Raw genomic sequence first — 20,526 nt, 5'->3', positions numbered from 1 at the left:
CCCGCGCTGAGAGAACAAACATCTCAGCTCTGAAGCCGATCTTCATCTGCATACATCACACGTCACATGATCAGGAAGCAGAAAATCCATGTGTTGGGAGATCGTTTTGGGCTGTTCCTGTAAAAAAAGTGAGGCGTGAACCAGAAAAGCGTCTGCCGATCACAATTCAACAACGGATTATGAAAGAACGGATAACACTCGAAACATGTGGATTCTTCCTGATGTAAGAGGTGAGTCTCCGCTTTGTTTTGGTTGTTTGGGCGTCAACATCATCCTAGCGCGCAACGTTCTGTGACTCTTAAAATAACAGTAAAAATGGTGAGAAATGCTGGCAGCGAAGGGCTTCAGTGATATGGAAACAGCTGGCAGTGAATGAGTTAAGAACGGGACGTTGACAATGATTGGACGTTGGGTTTTTCCAGGATAGTACATTTCAGAGGCGATTAAAATGGTTTTTGTCTTCGAGAAAACACTTAATACATTTGTTCTCCTAGGTGTGTGAAGACAGCAGGAGAAAAGGAACATGTATTTGGAGTAAGTTGACAACAGTACAGCAAGATAAAAATCAAGACTAAACACTAAAGGGGGATGAGGGACAAAAATGTTTTGTAGTTCTTCGGACACCTTAAACCCAAATGTCAGGAGATTTGAAACAGATCTATAGCTGGATTGACCCTCTGATCCACAAATCAATTGTGGCCTTGTAGAATCTATCAGTGTGTATGACACACACAAAGTTGTATTTCTCTCAATTCATGGGACATCTCTTTGCCTTATTGTGGATGCCAACATTCTGCATCTGCCATGATGGCTGTTCCCCCTCCTAAATGTCTACAGGCAAAATGATACATGCAGGATTTTATTAATCCTCTCAGCACAGCTGTGGGGACGTGTGACACATGTGGACGCACCACAATCATGTCACTTGATCAGAGGTGGCACTGAGAATGGCAGCTGCAACCTTTCTCTAAGCTTAGTTCTGCTGCTTTACAGTAATTGCTCACATGATTCATGACAGAAGCTGCAAGGTTTCACTAAAGAACATCCCCTCCACCTTTACTATTCTGGTAATTAATTTTCTGTCCTCCTGAGGTGGCGTGTGTGCTCCTGTGTGTGTATAGCCAAGTATTTCATTATGTGCTGATCCCCCTTATTCTCTGGTATATCTGCCTGTGCGCCTCAGTGGTGTTTTTGAATTCAAAAGAGGGTCTTTGTTAGATAGATCAATTCAATTTATATAGCGTCAAATCACGACAAGAGTTGTCTCAACGCACTTCACATAATTAACATTCCAATTCAGGTCAGTTCATTAAGCCAATCAGAAATAATGTTTCCTATATAAGGAACCCAGCAAATTGCATCAAGTCACTGACTAGTGTCAGTGACTTTACAGCAATCCTCATACTAAGCAAGCATAAAGCGACAGTGGAGAGGAAAACTCCCTTTTAACAGGAAGAAACCTCCAGAGAATCCTGGCTCAGTATAAGCAGCCATCCTCCACGACTCACTGGGGATGGAGAAGACAGATCAGGCACACACGCACGCACGCACGCACACACACACACACACAGACAAAGTCATGTGTCTATAGTTATACTGTGATTTCTTAGTAAATATTCTATTTGGTGAGAGATAAACTTTATTATATTTATCCTAGTGGATCTATAATTAAACGGATAAACTAGTAGTAGCACATCCAACGTCAAGGAAAGCAAAAAGTTATTATCAGGACAGGGAAAATGTTTAAGTGGTTAGCAGCAGTGTGCTTGTTAGATTGCTGGTGTTAGTAGGTAGATGGACTGTATCAGGGAGGGAGTTAAGGGTGTCTTCCTGGGGTGTCGGTAAGAACACAAGTTCAGGCTTTATTTTAACTTGGCCTCTTTATTCTCAGGTGAAAAGTAGTAGCCACAACAATGCACAGGGGCACGCAGAACAATGATGCAGGGCTGAGCAATGAGTATTCTACTCTTTAAGAATTAACTGGGATGTTGGTAGGCGGGTGTGGTCTAAAGAAAAGAAAAGAATAATACAGGAAGAACAGATTAACATAAAATATATTCTGCCCATTTGTTCAAATACAACAACATAGTAGGAGAAAAAAACCTTCTAAACAGAAAATAATATCAGCAGGTCCAGATCACCTTGGTCTAAACAACCCAGTCTACATGGCCACACAAGCTAAAAACCCTCTGGGTAAACTGCCAGGGCAGACATATTACAAGGAGGACATCTAGTGGCCATTTGAGGGATTTACCAACACTCAAATATTCTGAGATTCTAAACCAAATTACCCACTTTTGCAGCTATAAACCACCTCACATCCAACACTGCAACCTACACGCATGCATAAAATAGGCAACAGGGACCTACACTCTCATACAAAAAGGTAGTGCAGATTCATGACAGAACTATCAAGCATAACTATGATATGAGAACATTCCAGAACACCACGAGGCAAACAAACTTATTCCTAACACATTATGTAAGCAGATCCAGTAAACAAAGGATTACTTACTTCGCAGTCATTCATGCACACAAAACTGACTTAACCTGGGAACTAGCTAAGTAAAACTCTCCTCCACTCTGCTGTCTCATGTGCTTCTCCACCTGCTCTGCACTGTCGTCAGCTCTGCTCTGAGAGAGTGAGAGCGTGAGTGCGCAAGTGTGCCACCTGGTGGCCTTTCCAACACAGCCGCCCCCAAATTGGGATAAATTTGCTCCCTGGAAAGGCCAACGTACAGCAGTGGGTTCGTCCCGGAGTCAATCTTTAATCCGGAACCTCAGGTAGTACGACTAGGCGGGCGATGGGTCTTGTGTAGGTACGGTCTTGGATCTGCACTTCCGCGCTCCTTACTTTACCGTCGGCACCAGGGAAAGCCTTGGACACTTTACCGATTTGCCAGGCAGATTGGGGAAGCTGGGTGTCGACTATCATGACAACGGTGCCTGCTTCGATGTTTGGTGCCAAACCCTGCCACTTCCCTCGGGTCTGTTGGCCGAGCAGGTAGTATTTTATAAAGGATAACCAGAATCGCTCAGCCAGTACCTGCACATGTCGCCATCGTCTCTTGCTTAAAAGCTCAGATGTGTGGTAAACAACTTGGGGAAGGGAGGTGTCTGGCCACCCCATCAAGAGGCAATTTGGGTCACCGGGTCAAGATCTGACAGGTCTGATGAAACGTATTCAAGGGGTTTGGAGTTTAAGATGGCTTCTATTTCGACAAGCACAGTGGTCAAAACTTCTTCCGTAACGATCTCTGCTCCCAGGGTAGTGCGTAGTGCTACCTTAACGGACCGGATCTCCCTTTCCCAGACTCCTCCGAAATGCGGGGCAGCAGGGGTATTGTAGTTTAAGTGGATTTGCTTTTCAGCTAAAATGTCTTGCAGCTGTGGGTTAAGCTGGTTAAAGCTGGTCTCCAGTTCCTTCTGTCCCCCGTGGAAGTTAGTGCCATGGTCCGAATACAGTTCGAGTGGAGTGCCAAGGCGGGCAATAAAACTTCTCAAGGCCATAAGGAATGCATCACTGTCAATGGACGTGAGCACCTCCAAATGAACGGCTCTGGTGGTGAGGCACTTGAATATCAAGCCCCATCATTTCTCAGTACGGCGCCCAATCTTGATGGTGAGGGGGCCAAGGCAGTCCATTCATGTGGAGTAAAACGCCGGTTTAAATAACTGCAGTCAGGCTGGAGGCAGGTCTACCATTTTCTGGCTGGCGGGTTTGGCTTTAAGCTTACAGCATTCTAAGCATCGGCGTTGGTGTTTCTTTATGGCCTCACGACCTCTGAGGATCCACACCTTCCTACGTAGCTCTGCATAGACCCTTTCAGGCCCAGGATGATGCAGTCTGTCATCATAGTGCTTGATCAATAGCTGGCAACTCTGGTGCTTGGGGTCCAAGACAATGGCATGCACCACCTCTAGACTGAGAGCTCTGCTACGTCGCAGACGACCTCCTACCCAGATAAGCTGACTGGAATCCTCAAACTCTGGGGACAGGCAAAGTAGCCTGCTGTTGCGCTGAAGGGATTTACCAGTCTGTAAAAGAAGATAGTCTTCAGGAAAGCTGTCCATCTGAGCATGCCTGAAGACTTGACGCTCTGCTTCACGGTAGGTCTCAGCAGGGGGTTGATCCGTCTGGTTGGAGTCTTTGTGAATCTGTTCCGCTGTAGCTTCAACTTGCTCCTTCCAGCTGCGATACTCTTTCCTATCCACCAATGAAGGGGAGATAGTAAGATCACAAAAGGCACTCTTCTTTCATTCATTGTCATCAGGAGGCACAGATGCACATGGGTTCAAAGGCCATTCACTGCTGGGCTGCAGCAGGAAAGGAGGTCCCTGGAACCAACGGTTTGGTCCAAATAGGTCCTTCAACTTCTGGCCTCGAGTTAGGTCATCTGCAGGATTCTGTTGGGATCCTACATACCGCCATGCCTCCGCCTTGGTGAGTTCCTGAATCTCAGCCACCCGTGTGCCGACAAACACCTTGAAATGGCAGGACTCAGAACGTAACCAGTGGAGGACTGTAGTAGAGTCTGACCAGCATATCACCTCTTGTATGGACAAGGTGAGCTCGTTGGTTAATAGCTTTGCCAGTTGTGCTTCGGTAAGAGCAGCACACAGCTCCAGTCTGGGTATGGATTGCTGCCTCCGTGGTGCCACATGGGATCTTGCTAGTAAGAATGAAATGTTAACATGTCCATCGGGTCCTACAGAGCGGAGGTAGGCTAGAGACCCATATGCTCTCTCTGAGGCATCCGAGAATATGTGTACCTCATGGGTCACTTGGGGGTCATCCATGTATGCAGGGGTGTAGCACCTTGGGATGGTTATTTGTGACAGGTGTTGGTGGTCTGCTTCCCATTCTTTCCATGCCTGCAGTAGATGATCCGGCAAGGCAGGGTCGTCCCAACCCCTGGTCTTGTCCCACAACTGCTGTACTATTACCTTCGCTCGGGTGGTAAAGGGTAGGAGGGCACCTAGCAGGTCGTATTGCGTCGCTAATACGCGATAGATGGTCCTCATGGTAAGGATGCTGTAGGAGACGGGTCTGTGCTTGAAGCCAAGATGATCAGTGCAGCAGTTCCAACTTAATCCTAGAGTAGACTCCTGTGCTTCTGCTTAGTCCTGTGAAAGCCATAGCTCAAGTTTAGGGGATCTGGCTTCAGGTGGTAGGTGACTTACAACTTCGGGCATGTTACTGGCCCATTGCCGAAGATCAAATCCTCCGGCTGCTAGCACAGCTCTGAGCTTGTTAATCGAGTTGCTGCCTGGCCAGATGAGAAGCTTTGAAAACAGTTATCCACATAGAAGCTCCTTTCTACTGAGGATCGGATGTCCTCATCAGGGGTGCTGTGCAGGCTAACATGCCTTTGGAGGTCAAATGATGCACAACAGGGACTGCAGGTTGTTCCAAAAGGCAGAACCTGCCACTCAAACACATCAGGTAGCTCACTACTCACTAAGTCTCGCCAGAGGAAGCGTAGCAAAGGCTTGTCTTCAGGCAGAAGCAGCACTTGGTGGAACATGCTGCATATGTCTCCACTAATGGCCACGCTGTGTTCCCTGAAGCGCACAAGAACACCTAAGAGGGAGGGGCTCAAAGTGGGTCCAGGAAGCAGCCACTCGTTGAGATTGAGGCCCAGATACTAAAAGGAACAGTTAAAAACTAGTCTGTTCTTCCCATTATGGCTTACAAGGTGATGTGGTAGGTACCAGCTTTCCCTACTGGGGGTCACCTCTGCAGGGAGTTTTGCTACAACCCCGCTCTTCAGGAGTTAATGGACTTCGGCCGTGTATGCCATTGCTTTAACAGGGTCTTTGGCCAGGCGTCTTTCGGTAGCTCTGAGGAGTGGCATCACTGCTTCTTTGGGAGCTTGGAACTGGGGGAAGCCCTTTCTCCTAAGCAGTGGAGTGGCATAGCGGAGCACCCCGCTCACCTCCTGCCTGATGGTCTTTGCTTCTAGGAGGGCAATGGCTTCCTGATCCTCCCTTGACCTGGTTGCCTGCCTCTCACAGTGGTAAGGTAGTTGGTTGAGTTGCCACAACCTCTCAACGTTCCTCTTCAGCTCCGCCTCGGCAGGGCTGAAAGAGATGTGGAGACATTGTGATGATGGCATCTGGGTCTGGAGGTGATGGGCAGGACCCTGGAGCACTCATCCTAGGCAGTCTTGATGGCAGCTGGGCCATCTGGTGCTGCCAGCCGGACCAGAGCGGTGGGAGTGATCAGATGGGTATGATCAGCACCAATCAGGAGAAGAGGATGGACATGTTCGAAAGGCTGAATCGGGATATCTCTCAGGTGCTTGAATCTCTGAATGACGGAGGCAGGGTAGGAATGCTCGGCAAGCCCCAGGCTCTGAGCAGTGAAGGCTGAGGTAATCCGGAACCTCTTCTGCGGTTGCTTGGCAGGGGATATCTGAAAGGAAACTGAGTAGCCATTAATGGTACTTACGTCCTGACAGATGGTCCTTAAGGCTAGACTTTCTCTAGAGCCTTGGATTCCGAGCTCAGCTGCGGCTGGTGAGAGCAGTATAGTGCCCTCAGACCCGTCATCGAGGATGGCATAAGTGCTGAGGCTTTTACCTTGGTGGTGGATTACTACACCAGCAACCTTGAAAAGAACCCTTCTGTCATCTGCGGGTTTGTCCAGGTACAGGGTCTTCGTAGTGGAACTCAACAGACCGGAATCCTGGTTTGCAGGTTTAGCATTGACTTCATGAAGGATCTGCAGGTGCTTGCCTTTGCAGAGGTTGTGTTAGGTAATTTCTACTATTGTTCTTATATTACCTCAAAGAAAGTCAGAGCACACACAGAGGGATTAGATTCATAATTTGGTAAATTGTAAACAACCTTTAAACAGACAACAAACTCTGCAAAGTGTCACACTGCAGAGGGTGAGAGAATCAAACACCAGACATGACGGCCATTTCCTCTCATACCGAGCCAAAGCTTGTGAAGAGCTTTTATTGAACATACACACACCCACAAATTCCACAAACACCCTCCTTGGCCTCAGAAAACAAATGGCGTGAAACTCCCCGTCTGACTAGTTTGGCTTCAACTAATGGAACGAAACACCTCGAGCAGAAAGGAGTTGCTGAAAACAGACGTATTTGGGTCAGTACTTTTCCCTAAAACAGCTAAACATAAATGATGAGGGGAACTCTGCTTGATATTCAGCTTTTATCCAACAGGTTGCATGCTTTCTTAAGGGTACACTGCACGGCCTGGTGTGAACGTGCGCAGCGCCAGCAGCGATGCCATAAGTCAGCACAAGGTCTAATGTATGATGGCAGGAGTGGGTGGAGCTATGTATTCTTTGAGTAAAACCAACTGAGTCTAAGATATTACTAAAGGCTACATTGAGGCTATTATTTTCAGTGTCCACATGAATATTAAAATCCCCCACTACAATGACCTTATCAGTATTTAGCACCAAATCAGATAAAAAATCAGAGATCTGATCCAAAAACTCAGAGTAACGGCCTGGTGGACGATATAAAACTACAAACAAGAGTGGTTTTACAATTTTGCAATCTGGATTAGGAAAACTAAGAATAAGATGTTCGAACGAACTGTAGCTATTAATTGGTAAGGGACTGATTAATAAGTCTGAATGAAAAATGGTTGCTACTCCTCCTCCTCGCCCTGTACTTCGAGCAATATGATGATTTAAATAATTTGAAGGAGTCGACTCGTTTAAGCTAACATAGTCCTCTTGCTGCAGCCAGGATTCTGTGAGAGAGAGAGAGCAAAGAGATCTGATTATCACAAATCAAGTCATTAACTAACAAAGTCTTAGAAAAATGGATCTAATGTTCAACAACCCACATTTAATTTTTCTAGTTTTCTGCTCAGTTGAATTTGTTCTAATATTTGAGATTTCCATGATTTGCTTTATTAAGCCTGATATTTAATCTGTGTGGTTTTGGCCGTGGGCAGGACAATGTCTCTATGGGGTAGTGGGTGGGTAACAGTACAGAAGCTGCAGAGGGGTGGGTTAAACTATGACTCTGCTTCCTGGTCTGGACCCTGGGTTGTCATGGAGGACTAATAAAACTGGCCATGTTCCTAGAAAGAAGAGCTGCCCCATCCAAAGAGGGATGGATGCAGTCTCTCAGCATCAGACCAGGTTTTCCCCCAAAAGTTTTCCAATTATCAATGTAGCCCACGTTGTTTTCAGGACACCACCTAGACAACCAGCGGTTGAAAGACATCATGCGGCTAAACATGTCGTCACTGGTCCGATCAGGCAGGGGGCCAGAGAAAATTACGGAGTCCGACATTGTTTTGGCAAACTTGCACACCGAAGCAACATTAATTTTAGTGACCTCCGATTGGCGTAACCGGGTGTCGTTACCGCCAGCGTGAATAACAATCTTACTGTATTTACGCTTATCCTTAGCCAGCAGTTTCAGATAAGATTTAATGTCGCCCGCTCTGGCCCCAGGTAAACATTTAACTATGGTTGCTGGAGCCTCTAATGCCACGTTTCTGACTATGGAGCTGCCAATGATCAGAGTCAGCTTGTCAGTGGGTGCGTCACTGAGCGGGGAAAATCTATTAGAAACGTGGACGGATTGGTGGTGGCCCACGGGCTGGGTTCTATGCTTCCTGCGTACCGTCACCCAGCCGGCCTGAGGTCCCGGCTGCTCGGGTTCTGCTGGAGGATCGCTACAGGGTTGTTCTGAGCTAGTTAGCCTCATGCTAGCTAAGTAGCTACGGCTGTTTATGGGTTTTTCAACAGCGAGGAGCCGGGACTCCAATTCCGACACCCTCACCTCCAAAACTACAAAAATGCTACATTTGTTACACGTACCATTATCGCTAAAGGAGGCAGAGGAGTAACTAAACATCTGACACAGAGAGCAAGAGATAGGAGACGGAGAAGCAGAAACAGAAGTAGCCATAGCCGTGCTGAGGCTAAGCTAACTGGACGAGCAAACTGTTCAACACCAAATAAACTGCGTGCAAACTCAAATGGTTCCCTAAAAGCTAGGTGGAACAACAGAAAATGTGTGTTTTAGCGTGCTTATGTGCTACAATAACTCAAAGATAACCTAGTACAGATAAATTAAATCAGTTTTAGCGAGCCCCAAACACCAAACAGCTACACGTAGTGCAACACTGAAAACAGGAAACAGGGAACGCCTTACCGCCAGGTGCAGCCAATCCTTATGAAGGCCCTTCAAGGACACCAGGTGCTCCAGACAATTCTACATGAGATTTCTATTTTATAGGTACGGTGGGCAGCTCCAAAGGAGGCAAACACCTCCTGGAAGGGAATGTTTTGCATACTTCTGAACCTAAAGAAAGATTCATGGAATGTTTCTGCCATTTAAAGGTGTGTTTGGACAATAATAGTCATTGGTGGTCATTTTTAGACCTCCTCAACAGCCAATGTCTATCAATAGCTTTTATGTTTGATAGGACGGATGAGCTAATGTCGAGTCCAGGTAGTGCAGCCCTTATTCACATTTATAGAATGAAGAAGTGTGATACTTTCTAACATTTTTACTAAAATGCCTCCTCTGGTCCTATTTTGATGAGTAGAAATGAAAATATTGTCTGGTCCCCAATTTATTAGAAAGCACAATTTCTGGTGCATCCAGGAGTCAGGTCCAATGAAATTTCTGATTATAATCATCACTCTGAGTATTTCATAAAGGCTGAAGATGAAAATAGTCTCCTACACCTATCTCCTGCATTAGCTTCTGATAGAAAACAGACGGTGAAACTATAGGATTAGAAAATCCTGACAGATCTACGTCACACTCACTTAACATTCATGGACTGACCACGGGGAAGGCTGTTGTTGGTTTAGCGTCCAGGAAACAGCAGAGAACGTCTCGGCTAGTTTAAGCTAACAGTTAGCATTAGCAACTTCACCTCACGGCAGAACTCCTCCAGGCTTGTGTTGTTTGTGAAGGTAAAACATTAGTGTTAAAAGTCAGTGGTTACTCCTTCTTTCCACCGGAGCCGTCAGCAGCACATTACTGCAGCCGCACGTCTTGCTCAAGTAAGCTGCTGCTTGGCCCTTCCCACGAGACGCGAAGCAGCAGGGGAGCAGCTGTCACTGACAGAGCACGAAGTCACACGAGTGACTTCGTCAGTAAACATAACAAGTAGGAGAAAACTACAACATGGCTCCAAAAGGTTTGTGTTTTATGTTCTGTCCGTTTTATAATCGCCAATACGGACCTGAACAACAAAGGAGACCGCTAGCTAGGTGTTAACTTCTCACGGGGCCGCACAGTTAGTAACTTTTTTTTTTCAAGTAAAGCAACCGGAAGGCAGTACGTTTCTTTATTCTGAAAATCTTGGGAGCTTTGCTCTGTTTCCGCATCCGATTTCCTGTCTTTCCTTCCCCAAAAATGCCGAACTTGACCCGTTTCAGAGGCGTCGCGCGTAGAAAATAGAACTGGCACGTAAGGGCCGCAACATGCTGCTCCTGAGACACGGCCAACTCGCGCTGCTGACGGCTCCGGTGGAAAAGGTTCTGTTGACCACAGCGGTTCCTATCAGCAGCTATGACGTGCTGCTGCAGTAACGTGCTGCTGACGGCTCCGGTGGAAAGAAGGGGTAAGAGTTGTGTTGCTGTTATATAATCTGGGGCGAAATGTCCACATATCAGGAAATAAGATTATAAATCCTGCTGTCTGAAGCTCAGCTGTGATGTGGGGAAACGTTTGTGCTAATGGTGCACTGGTATATTTTTCTTCCCAGAGAATGACATACAAGGCATTCGTTCCTACTAGAGATCACTGAACATGTATTGATTAGATCAGTGAACCTTATCAAAAATAACCAAACAATGGCCAACTACATATGCAACGGTTTATAAACTAACTTTTGGAGATTAAAGCAGAAATACACTAATGTAAAGACTAAACTCGGACTAGTTTACCAGTTCTATAGGATTTAAACCCTATTTATCTGAACAGAGGCCAAAAACGGGACTTCAAAAAAGTTATTTACAGGTGAAACTTGAAAAATAAGAATATGGGGTCAAAGTTCATTTATTTCAGTAATTCAGCCTAAAAGATTAATCTGAGACAGACTCAATCCAGATATTTCAGCCTTTGTTATAATTGTGATGATTCTGGCTTAAATCTTATGAAAACCACAAATTCAAATATTAATTAGAATTAGAATATTGTGAAAAGGTTGAAAGTGTCACTCTCTGACAGTTCCGGAGCCTTTAGATGGTCTCTCAGTCTACGCTGAATTACTGGCATAAATGGGCTTTTGGACCAAATTCTTTTTTTCATCAACATATACATTTCTGAGACATTTTTACACAAGTTGAATTGATGATATTTAGTTAAATCTAGAGGCAAAAACAAACTTGCCATGGCTGTGACCAAATGTAATGCCTTAAACATTAGGCAGTGCAAACCTGATGTGTTTTCTTCTTCTCCGCTTCCCCAGGTGGATTTTGCTTTCATTGTATGGCAAAGTTTTCCAGAGCGTATCGTCGGTTATCCAGCGAGAAGCCACTACTTGGATAGTTCCAGGTCGCGCTGGGGCTACACTTCAAAGTGGACGAACGACTACTCCATGGTACTCACAGGAGCAGCGTTTTACCACAGGTACTAAAGTACTGCACTTGTTTTTAACCAAACTCATATGACTGAATTACTTTTTCTTCAGGTTTCCCTGTGTAACCTTATGTTTAAGGCTACATCTGCAGGTTTTTTTTTACAAGCTCTGAAAATAACTTCTTGCATTTGTAGTTAAAACTCTTCAGAAACGCCCACAAACCTGCAGCCAGGTCTTTTTGTGGGGTCATTAGAATTAAAAACACGTTGATCATAATTTCTTGTTAAAGTTTTGTTCTGCATCATGTTCCTTCTCTACATTGTCATCTTTCATTTTACCCATTTCTATTCCACTAGAGTAATAGAGAAGGAAACGGGACAACATAAGCTTTCTCTACTACTTTATGAAATAAAGTGTCAAATTTACAAAGAAATGGTCAAAAAAATGCAGAGCAGTGTGTTGCTCTTCAAAAGGGTTTTAGGTATCTTGTCACGCAGATAAACGGCTTTCTCTTCCATTGTTAGGGTGCTCGGTGCACCTCTTTAGTTCTTTTATTTGGAGTCTCAGATACCAACAGAAGCAGGAAACCCGAATTAAAGAGGTGTGTGTGTGTGTGCGCAGGCGTGCGTGCGTGCTGGAGGGACGGTAGATCTTGGCAGGGAGGTAAAAGTCCTGACAGTGATGAAGTGCTCCCATGCTGCTGAGGGTGCAACACAACAGCCATTAGGAATAGAAAATAAAAGAATGGAAGCTGTTTAAATGGAAGAGATGCACACATAACCTCATCTGCCCTTTCCCTCTTGTTGCTCATCAGGTACTACCACTACTTGTTCACTCACTACATCCCTGGCAGCCTGCTGACTATGGTGGACCGCCTGGCTAACTGCGAAGACATCCTGATGAACTTTCTGGTTTCAGCTGTCACCAAACAGCCGCCGATCAAAGTCACACAGAAGAAGCAGTACAAGGAAACCATGATGACACAAGTAAGAGTTTTATTTGCAGATTCAAGAAGGGTGAAAGCTGTTCTAGGTTTCATCAAGGAACACTTCTGGTCTCCTGAAGAGGGTTTCGTCACATTTAAATGTTTCAGATCATGGAAACCATCCTGGCCCTGTGTGGAAGACCCAGACCTGTCTGACAACAGGAAGTAGGTTAGAAGCAACATGTCTTGTCTGTTTTAAAGGAACTCAAGAACAGATGATCACCTGGTGAAGGTGAGAGGTCAGGATTCACAAAAAGAAAGAAAATGACCTTCACCAAGTGAAACCTGCAGGGTTGGGTGTTCTTGAATTCCTCTAGATGTGTTGCTTTTTGCAATAAGTTAACCCACTTCCTGTCTGGGTTTAGCTAAACAAGGGAGACAATTTTTCCACACAGGGACAGGTTCGTTTGGATAGCTTTAATAAATGAACTGAAACATTTAATCATGACACAATGTTTGCTTTGTAGGGGACTACATACAGGATGCACTCTAAACTACTTGTGCCTAGGTGAGATTGTCAAGCTTGAAACTGGTTACGAAAAAGACTTAACCCTCCCACTGAGTGAGCACTACCTCACCCCGCCACGTGGATCTCAAGGGATAAACCATCAATCAGCCTCTACCATTCCATTCTTTATAACTGACAGTTGGAGCACACCTGTCCTGTTCAGGAGATGTTCTTTCTCTCCATTACTCACCTGCAGGTGGAGACAGGGAGGACTTCTGTAACACTATGTCCCAAACATCCCAAAGCTACTGACTGTATAAAGAGAATAAGAGCTACTAGATTCAGCAAACAGGAAGTTCTTCTGTTGTTGATCCCAAACAGACGCATGAACGTGACTGTCCTCATTAAACCCACAAAGCGAGCAGAGCCTCTGGAAACAGGAAGTGCTTGGACCAGACCACACTTATAGCTAGTTACATGGGTAACAGGCCAGTGGCTAATATGATATTTAAAGTTACTTTTGTGTTTGATTACATTAGCTCTATCATTCAGCATGAAACGGTTTTAATCAATGTGTGAATTCCTGTAACATAGGTGTGTACTACTGCTGTTCAACACTTAAATCCAAATGAGAACTCACATTTCTGTGGTTCTCCAGACAGGTCAAAACTTACCCAATGTCATCGACCTGGCTAACCGTGAGTACTGCTCCAGTCAGAGGACTACTTCCTGTCTCTAGAGACTCCACTAGCTTTGGAAATGTTGCCCACCCCGGGGACAAAGCATGGTTAAGAAATATGTCTGAGACAGAGTCCAAAGGTTTATAAGGTTAGAATGAGAATATGCTGCCAGTGGAGTTTAACAAATTCTACTATTCCTGCTTCTGTTCAGACTTAAAGGTTTTAAAGCAAAATAACTTCCTGTTTGCAGAATCCCAGCAGCTTGTCTTCAGTCCGATGTGGAGATGTAAAACAAGACTTAACAGGAAATAGTTTTCAGACAGCGCTGCAGAATCAAGGACACAGAAAATAATGCAGCGTGCAATAAAAAGTATACACTACTACAGATGCTGCAGAGCTTGGCAGCAGCAGTTGTTTGTGCATGACTAAATAAGTCAGGAGGAAAACTGATACGTTAAAGCGAGGTTATGTTGAACAACGTCTTACCTGCTGTAGATCTCACGCTTTAAACCACCTCAGTTGGATTTCAGTGTGAATCAGATAAGAACTCGTTTTCGTTTCTTTAAAACCTTTTCACAGAAACACATTTGTTAAACAAGAGTATTGTGCAGAAATGTATTAAAATAAACATGAGTGTTCTTACAAGCTCACGTCCAAGCAGCAGGAAGAGAAGCATACGTGGGTTTTTCCAGCTTTATTCAGTCGTGTTCTCAGGAAAACTTTTTGTCTGCAGGACGAAAACATGATGAAGATTGTTTGTTATTAAAAGGACTTAAAAATGTTATGAGTCTGTTTTTTAAACAAAGTTGATTAACTTGAAAGGTAGTAAAATGGTTAAACCAAAATGGCTCTCTGTGGTTGTGACAGCTGTGACGTAGATGGCCTGTTAGATCCTTGTTTAGTACGTTTTTAATCATATTACCTGCAGATGGATGTAAACTAACACCGTTGATAGGTAGGTAGGTGTGTGTGTGCGTGCGTGTGTGAGTGAGTGAGTGAGAGAGAGAAAGAGGCCAGGCCGATGTCAGGTTCTGATTGATAGCCTGACCACAGGCAGGATGATGACTCTGCAGTATGAACCTGGTGATTAATGTTTTAATTGTGAAAGCAGCACAGCAAACCTAGATTTGTGACTTTGCTTCCAGCAACAGCTGACAGACATTTAGCACAGAGGAAGAAAACTCTACCCAGTAAGAACAACTTAAATAAATTACCACAAACTCCATGACTCACAGATTAAAGAAAGGAAATGTTCCACCATCCTGTGAAACCATTTCTGCCACCCTCACCCACGATAGCATCAGGAAATCATCTAGGAGCCAGTTAGGACTGCACAACAACTGCTTCATGACTAACGTGGTTTTTAAATGTTGGCCAACAAGAATCTACTAGGAATGGAAATGGGACTCGACAATACAACAGATTTTGTTTTGTAAAAACTTAGAAGAAATATATTGAGATATATTCTACTCCCGTCAATCTCTGGGTGGAGTTTCATTGGTCAATTGCAGATGGGAGTCCTAAGTAAGCAGTGCTCAAAGACGTTTGGAGGCTGACTTTGGTTGTAAGCTATCGCCGGCTAGGACACATTGGACGGCCACAGACTGGCAAATCACGCTCACTGTCTTTTGTCATGATTCTGTTCACGATGAGCAATTCCGGTAGAACGGCCTTTAGAAACATGAAAACCTCAAATAAGCGAGTGGGCGTTCTGGTCGGAAGCAGTGGTCAAACTTATCTTCTATACTGGTTACTCCTCAGTAGGGTCGTGGAGGGCTGGTGCCTCCACGTAGTAGTTAACTAACTCCAGCAGTCACTTAGAGCCTTCTAGGGTTCTACAACACTGGCGCCACCGAGATTATAAAATCTTGTAACAACCTTCATGCAAATATTTGGAAGACGCTTTAGCTTTTTGTTAGCTTACTTCTGGCCAGAATTCCCCTCTCTGTTGTTTATTTCATGTTCCTAAAGCTCGAATCACACTGAGAACTCCAGAACAGCGCAAGAGTTCAGTGAGCCAGGCTGCGTGATGTCTCTCTCCTGCAAGGCACGCTGCCTGATGAGCGCACCTCTCGAAGCATACATCACTAAGCAGACCGCCAACCAAAACAAAGGTGAAAATATACAAACACTTGGTTTTAGTGTCAGCTCATCTTCCCCAAAGAGGAAGCTTAGTTTTTAAAACCCTCGCTTTGGCGTCAGACTCTGGCTGCGAGTCTCCTTTTCCCGTCTTCCAGCTAAACAGCTTATCTGTTTGAACATCTTAGGTGTGTTCTTGCTGTGTCTTTGTAAATCCATGCTTTCGTTCTTTTTTAAACACAGAAACAGTTTTGTTTACCTGTTTGTAGCTGCAGTTTCGCCGACAGCTGCCGGCTTCTTCAGGCTGACGCTGATGGTGGCGCGTCACTTCCTTCTCCGTTTATCTGCGGGCAGCAGAGGACGTTGTCGCCCTCTACTGCCCGCTCTCCCCTCTCCGACGATGCAGTCCCATGCGTGGTCCAGCGTGTAAACTCCGTCGTCCCTGTTCATGGTCCCACATCCACGTCTCCTTATCTCTATTGCTTCCTTGATCCATCTTTTGTATTTTTGTTGTTCAGTGGTTATGATCCGTGTGCTGTCCCAGTCCATTATATGGTTTTCTCTTAAGCAATAAGCAGATAATTATTCTACCGGCAGATAAAGGAAGAACCACAGTAGTTATGAACAGAGAAAAATATAAACAACAGATGAAACAGATGCTAGAAGACAAAAATACATATGAAATACTTAAAAAAGATCCAACAGAAAACATTAAGAAAAACATGAAAAAATTACTGAAGCCACTGCACGAAAAAGGCAAAATAACAGAAAAAATGTACAAACACTGGATTCCCACAGCAAACATAACACCAAGAATATATGGAACACCAAAAATACATAAACAAAACACCCCACTTAGACCAATAGTTGACAGCATAGGTACACCAACATACAACATGGCAAAAGATATCAGCAGAATCATCAGCCCGTTATTAGGAAATACAGACCAACACTGCAAAAATAGCATAGAATTGGCAAAAGAACTAAAGGAAATTACAATAGAAGACAACGACATACTCATCTCACATGACGTCACATCTCTGTTCACAAAAACACCAACCCAAAAAACCATAGACATAGTAGTTAACAGAATCAGACAAGACAAAACTTTACATAAAAGGACAAACCTCACAGCAAATGACATAGCACAACTGATAGGACTGGTAGCTAACTCCACTTACTTCACATACAATAACACAATATACAAACAACTGGAAGGCTTCGCCATGGGTAACCCGTTATCAGCCACCCTGTGCGAGTTTTTCATGGAAGACCTGGAACAAAAAGCCATAGCCACCGCCCCCCCAAACTGCAAAATAAAACTATGGAAACGCTACGTAGACGACATACTGGAAATCATACCAAAAGGTCAAACAGAAACACTAACACAACACTTAAACAATATTGACGACACGGGCAACATAAAATTCACTTATGAGTTAGAAACAGAAGGCAGCATAGCATTTATGGACATGAAAATCACCAGGCAGACCGACGGGACCCTAAACATAAACACATACAGGAAACCAACACACACAGACCAATATCTATTATGGACATCAGAACACCCCACCATACACAAAATGTCAGTAATCAGAACATTATATCACCGAGCAAACATAATAACAGAAGAGAGAGACCGTAAACAAGAGGACAAACACATACAACACGCTTTAAAGACCTGCAGATACCCGACATGGGCAATAAACAAAGGAAAACAACAAACAAAAACAGAAAGCAAAGAACAACCCAAAAAAAGAACCAGAAACCCAGAAAGACAAGAACCAAAACCAGTGATAACCCTACCATACATCAGAGGCATAACGGAAAAAATAAGAGCAACAATGAAAAAACACAACATAAACACACCAACAAAGCCATACACAACAGTTAGAAACAGACTAGTACACCCAAAAGACAAAATATCAGCTGGACAAAAATGTGGAGTCATCTACGAAATCCCATGCAAAATATGCAATAAAACATACATAGGAGAAACCGGACGCCAACTCAATACACGGACAATAGAACACAGAAAGGAGTGCGAGAAAGAGGCAAATCGTAAACACACAAGAGCAGCAAAAGAAGAAGCAGAAAGTACAATAAAAAAGTCAGCCGTAACAGATCATTGCTTAAGAGAAAACCACATAATGGACTGGGACAGCACACGGATCATAACCACTGAACAACAAAAATACAAAAGATGGATCAAGGAAGCAATAGAGATAAGGAGACGTGGATGTGGGACCATGAACAGGGACGACGGAGTTTACACGCTGGACCACGCATGGGACTGCATCGTCGGAGAGGGGAGAGCGGGCAGTAGAGGGCGACAACGTCCTCTGCTGCCCGCAGATAAACGGAGAAGGAAGTGACGCGCCACCATCAGCGTCAGCCTGAAGAAGCCGGCAGCTGTCGGCGAAACCGTAGCTACAAACGGGTAAACAAAACTGTTTCTGTGTTTAAAAAAGAACGAAAGCATGGAGCTTATCTGTTTGCTGGTCTTCATCCTTCTCCTCCTTTACACACACCAACAGCAAAGGGATCTCATGTTTTTGAGTTTTATTTTTATGTTCGTGAGCTCGTCTTCTGTCGGCTCTCACAGAATCACGGTTTTAACTATTTCTCTGATGGTCTAAAAAGGTAATTTAATTATTTTAAGTATAACGCCGGTTTAACTTGGGCTATTGACAGATATAACAACTAGTGTTAGGGCTGCACGATATTAGGAAAACCTGCGATTTGCGATAAATAAAAACTTAACTCAAAAATAAAAATGTAACTCAAGAACAAAAATAATCAAAAACAAAGAATTTTAAAAAGTATCATAAAAAATGAGAAAAGCTAAAGATGTGAGTAAAGGGGAAAAAGAAAATGAACGGGAAAAGCAGAACAAAGCTGACCCAGGTGTTTGCTAACCATCAAAATTAAGTGCCGTCCGCCTTGGGGGCAGACATCTAACCCATGAGAACCCACCCAACTGGCGCAAACGTTTGAGCTGTGATATTTATCTGTTCTTTGCAATATGCATATTACGCATGCTGATAACATGATAACAATATAATTGCATTATATTGTGTAGCCCTAACTAGTGCGCAGTTTATAATCCGCATTTTAAACGTAAACTGAAACCGAAGCTCAGAGAGGCGGAGTCCCAAAGGTGTGTTTTCAAGCAGTGCTTGTAGGCTGTCAGAGGCTGATTTGGGTCGTGACACAGAGCTGGTCCACTGTACGTTCACAGGATTGTGCACATTTATAACGTTGACCAATTTTTGTCAAGATTCTGCTCAGGAAGAGGGATTTGGCAAAGACGGCCAAAAATCGCACAGTGTGATCTGGGCTCCAGGGCATGGGGACTCCCTGATGAAGACGGTTTAGCTGGAGCTCTTTTATTGCACTACATGAGTACATAATGGCAACAAAGACATTTGAATCTTTTATGATTCTTCAGTTTATGTCTATACAACCCAATAATCCTTTGATCTGGACTCACGATAACGGTTTCCAAAATGTGCTCTAGTATAATCTTGGTACTTACTTTGAACGGGCTGACTCAGAAACCTTTCCTCTCTGTTTGTCTGCACCAAGGGCTCCAAGGCATCTCGCTGGGCCGACCCAGACCACTTTGCACAGCGGCAGACGTGCATGAACATCTTTAGTCGTTGGCTGGGTTTCATGCCCCTGGTGCACTCCCAGATGAGGCTGGATCCAGTCCTGTTCCGGGACCAAGTTTCAATCCTGAGGAAGAAGTACAGAGACATCGAGAGGCTTTGAATGCAATCAGCAGTTAACTGAAGCAAGACGGAAGCATGGACAGTCCTGTTTGTGTTTAAATTAAAAGGACAACTGTGAGGTGGAATTTCAAACATGTTTTATAGAAGTTATACGTATGTGGGGAAATGGCTGTGTTTGAGAACAAGCAGATGTGTGTCCAATGGACTTCTGCAAGCATATAAAATGAAAGCATCTGCTTAATACAACCTGAGGAATGTCGGTACCTTCGGTCTGTGGAAATACCAACTGTCCAAACCACCTTTGTGGGTTTTAAATGGACTTTTTAAAACTGTGAGACACCTGCAAACCAGCCTAGTTTTTGATTTATCTCAGCAAAATGTTGCATTGAAGGGAGATGAATTTAAATGTGCAACAAACCTTGCCACACAAACATAACGTGTTGCATGGTTAATAGACTTCACTAGTAGGACGTATCTATGAGGTCACATGTGTACAGAAATGACTCACGCTGGACTAAAGTGACTAAACTGTAGATTTTGGATTAAACAACTGCTACTAACCCAAAAACTCACAGATGAAGGCATTATGCCTCTTGTATACTAATGTAGATTTTCAGCAGGAGTTCCTGTCTGTATGAATCCAATGGAAATAAAATAAAGATGCTGTTAAAAGAGATGATTGAACTTCCTTTCCTGCTCCTTTTCAATTTGTGAAAGAAGTGAATGTAGGAATTATTTCTTCTACTAACTAATTTTTTAAACGCCAGGAGAAAAGCACAACTCTTAAAGGTAAATCTTGAGCCCCCCCCCCCCCCCCCCCCCACTTCAGGGATTATGTATGATATTATAGAAATCTGTAAAAGTGAAAGCACACGAACAATCAGCGCTCTCCATCCTCTCTGCTCAAAAGAGAGTCCATATAAATAATGTAATATAGGTTGACACCGGATCTATGGGCTCCCCCTTAGCTCTTTTTTCTGTCTTCGTATTCAGAGCCCCAACCACCTTGGCTTGTAACCGCAGAAGGTTGTGTTGATGTTATGGCCAGGAGAGAGA

The 20,526-nt window shown here is 44.1% G+C and overlaps 1 protein-coding gene and 1 long non-coding RNA gene across 3 annotated transcripts in view; one reads left to right on the top strand and one right to left on the bottom strand.

The window, feature by feature from the left end:
* LOC107377760 (exostosin-1) overlaps positions 1–20,146 on the top strand; it is a 222,080-nt gene extending 201,934 nt beyond the window's left edge. For both annotated transcript variants that reach the window (XM_015947586.3, XM_054748099.2), the window contains 3 exons: positions 11,434–11,594; positions 12,359–12,530; positions 19,325–20,146. In XM_015947586.3, coding sequence (XP_015803072.3) covers positions 11,434–11,594; positions 12,359–12,530; positions 19,325–19,510 — 519 coding nt within the window. In that variant the 3' untranslated portion in view covers positions 19,511–20,146. The remainder of the gene's footprint in view (positions 1–11,433; positions 11,595–12,358; positions 12,531–19,324) is intronic.
* On the bottom strand, positions 12,533–19,357 carry LOC129165295 (uncharacterized). The gene is made up of 3 exons (XR_008564671.2): positions 19,275–19,357; positions 14,301–14,384; positions 12,533–14,226 (listed from the first exon to the last, which is right to left on the bottom strand). It is a non-coding gene; the product is annotated as an uncharacterized lncRNA (long non-coding RNA).
* Positions 20,147–20,526: the final 380 nt, after the last annotated feature.

Source organism: Nothobranchius furzeri, chromosome 2, assembly GCF_043380555.1.
Source record: "Nothobranchius furzeri strain GRZ-AD chromosome 2, NfurGRZ-RIMD1, whole genome shotgun sequence".
NCBI lineage: Eukaryota > Metazoa > Chordata > Actinopteri > Cyprinodontiformes > Nothobranchiidae > Nothobranchius > Nothobranchius furzeri.
The sequence above is the reverse complement of the archived record's forward strand: the minus strand, read 5'-3'. Positions and strand labels throughout refer to the sequence as shown.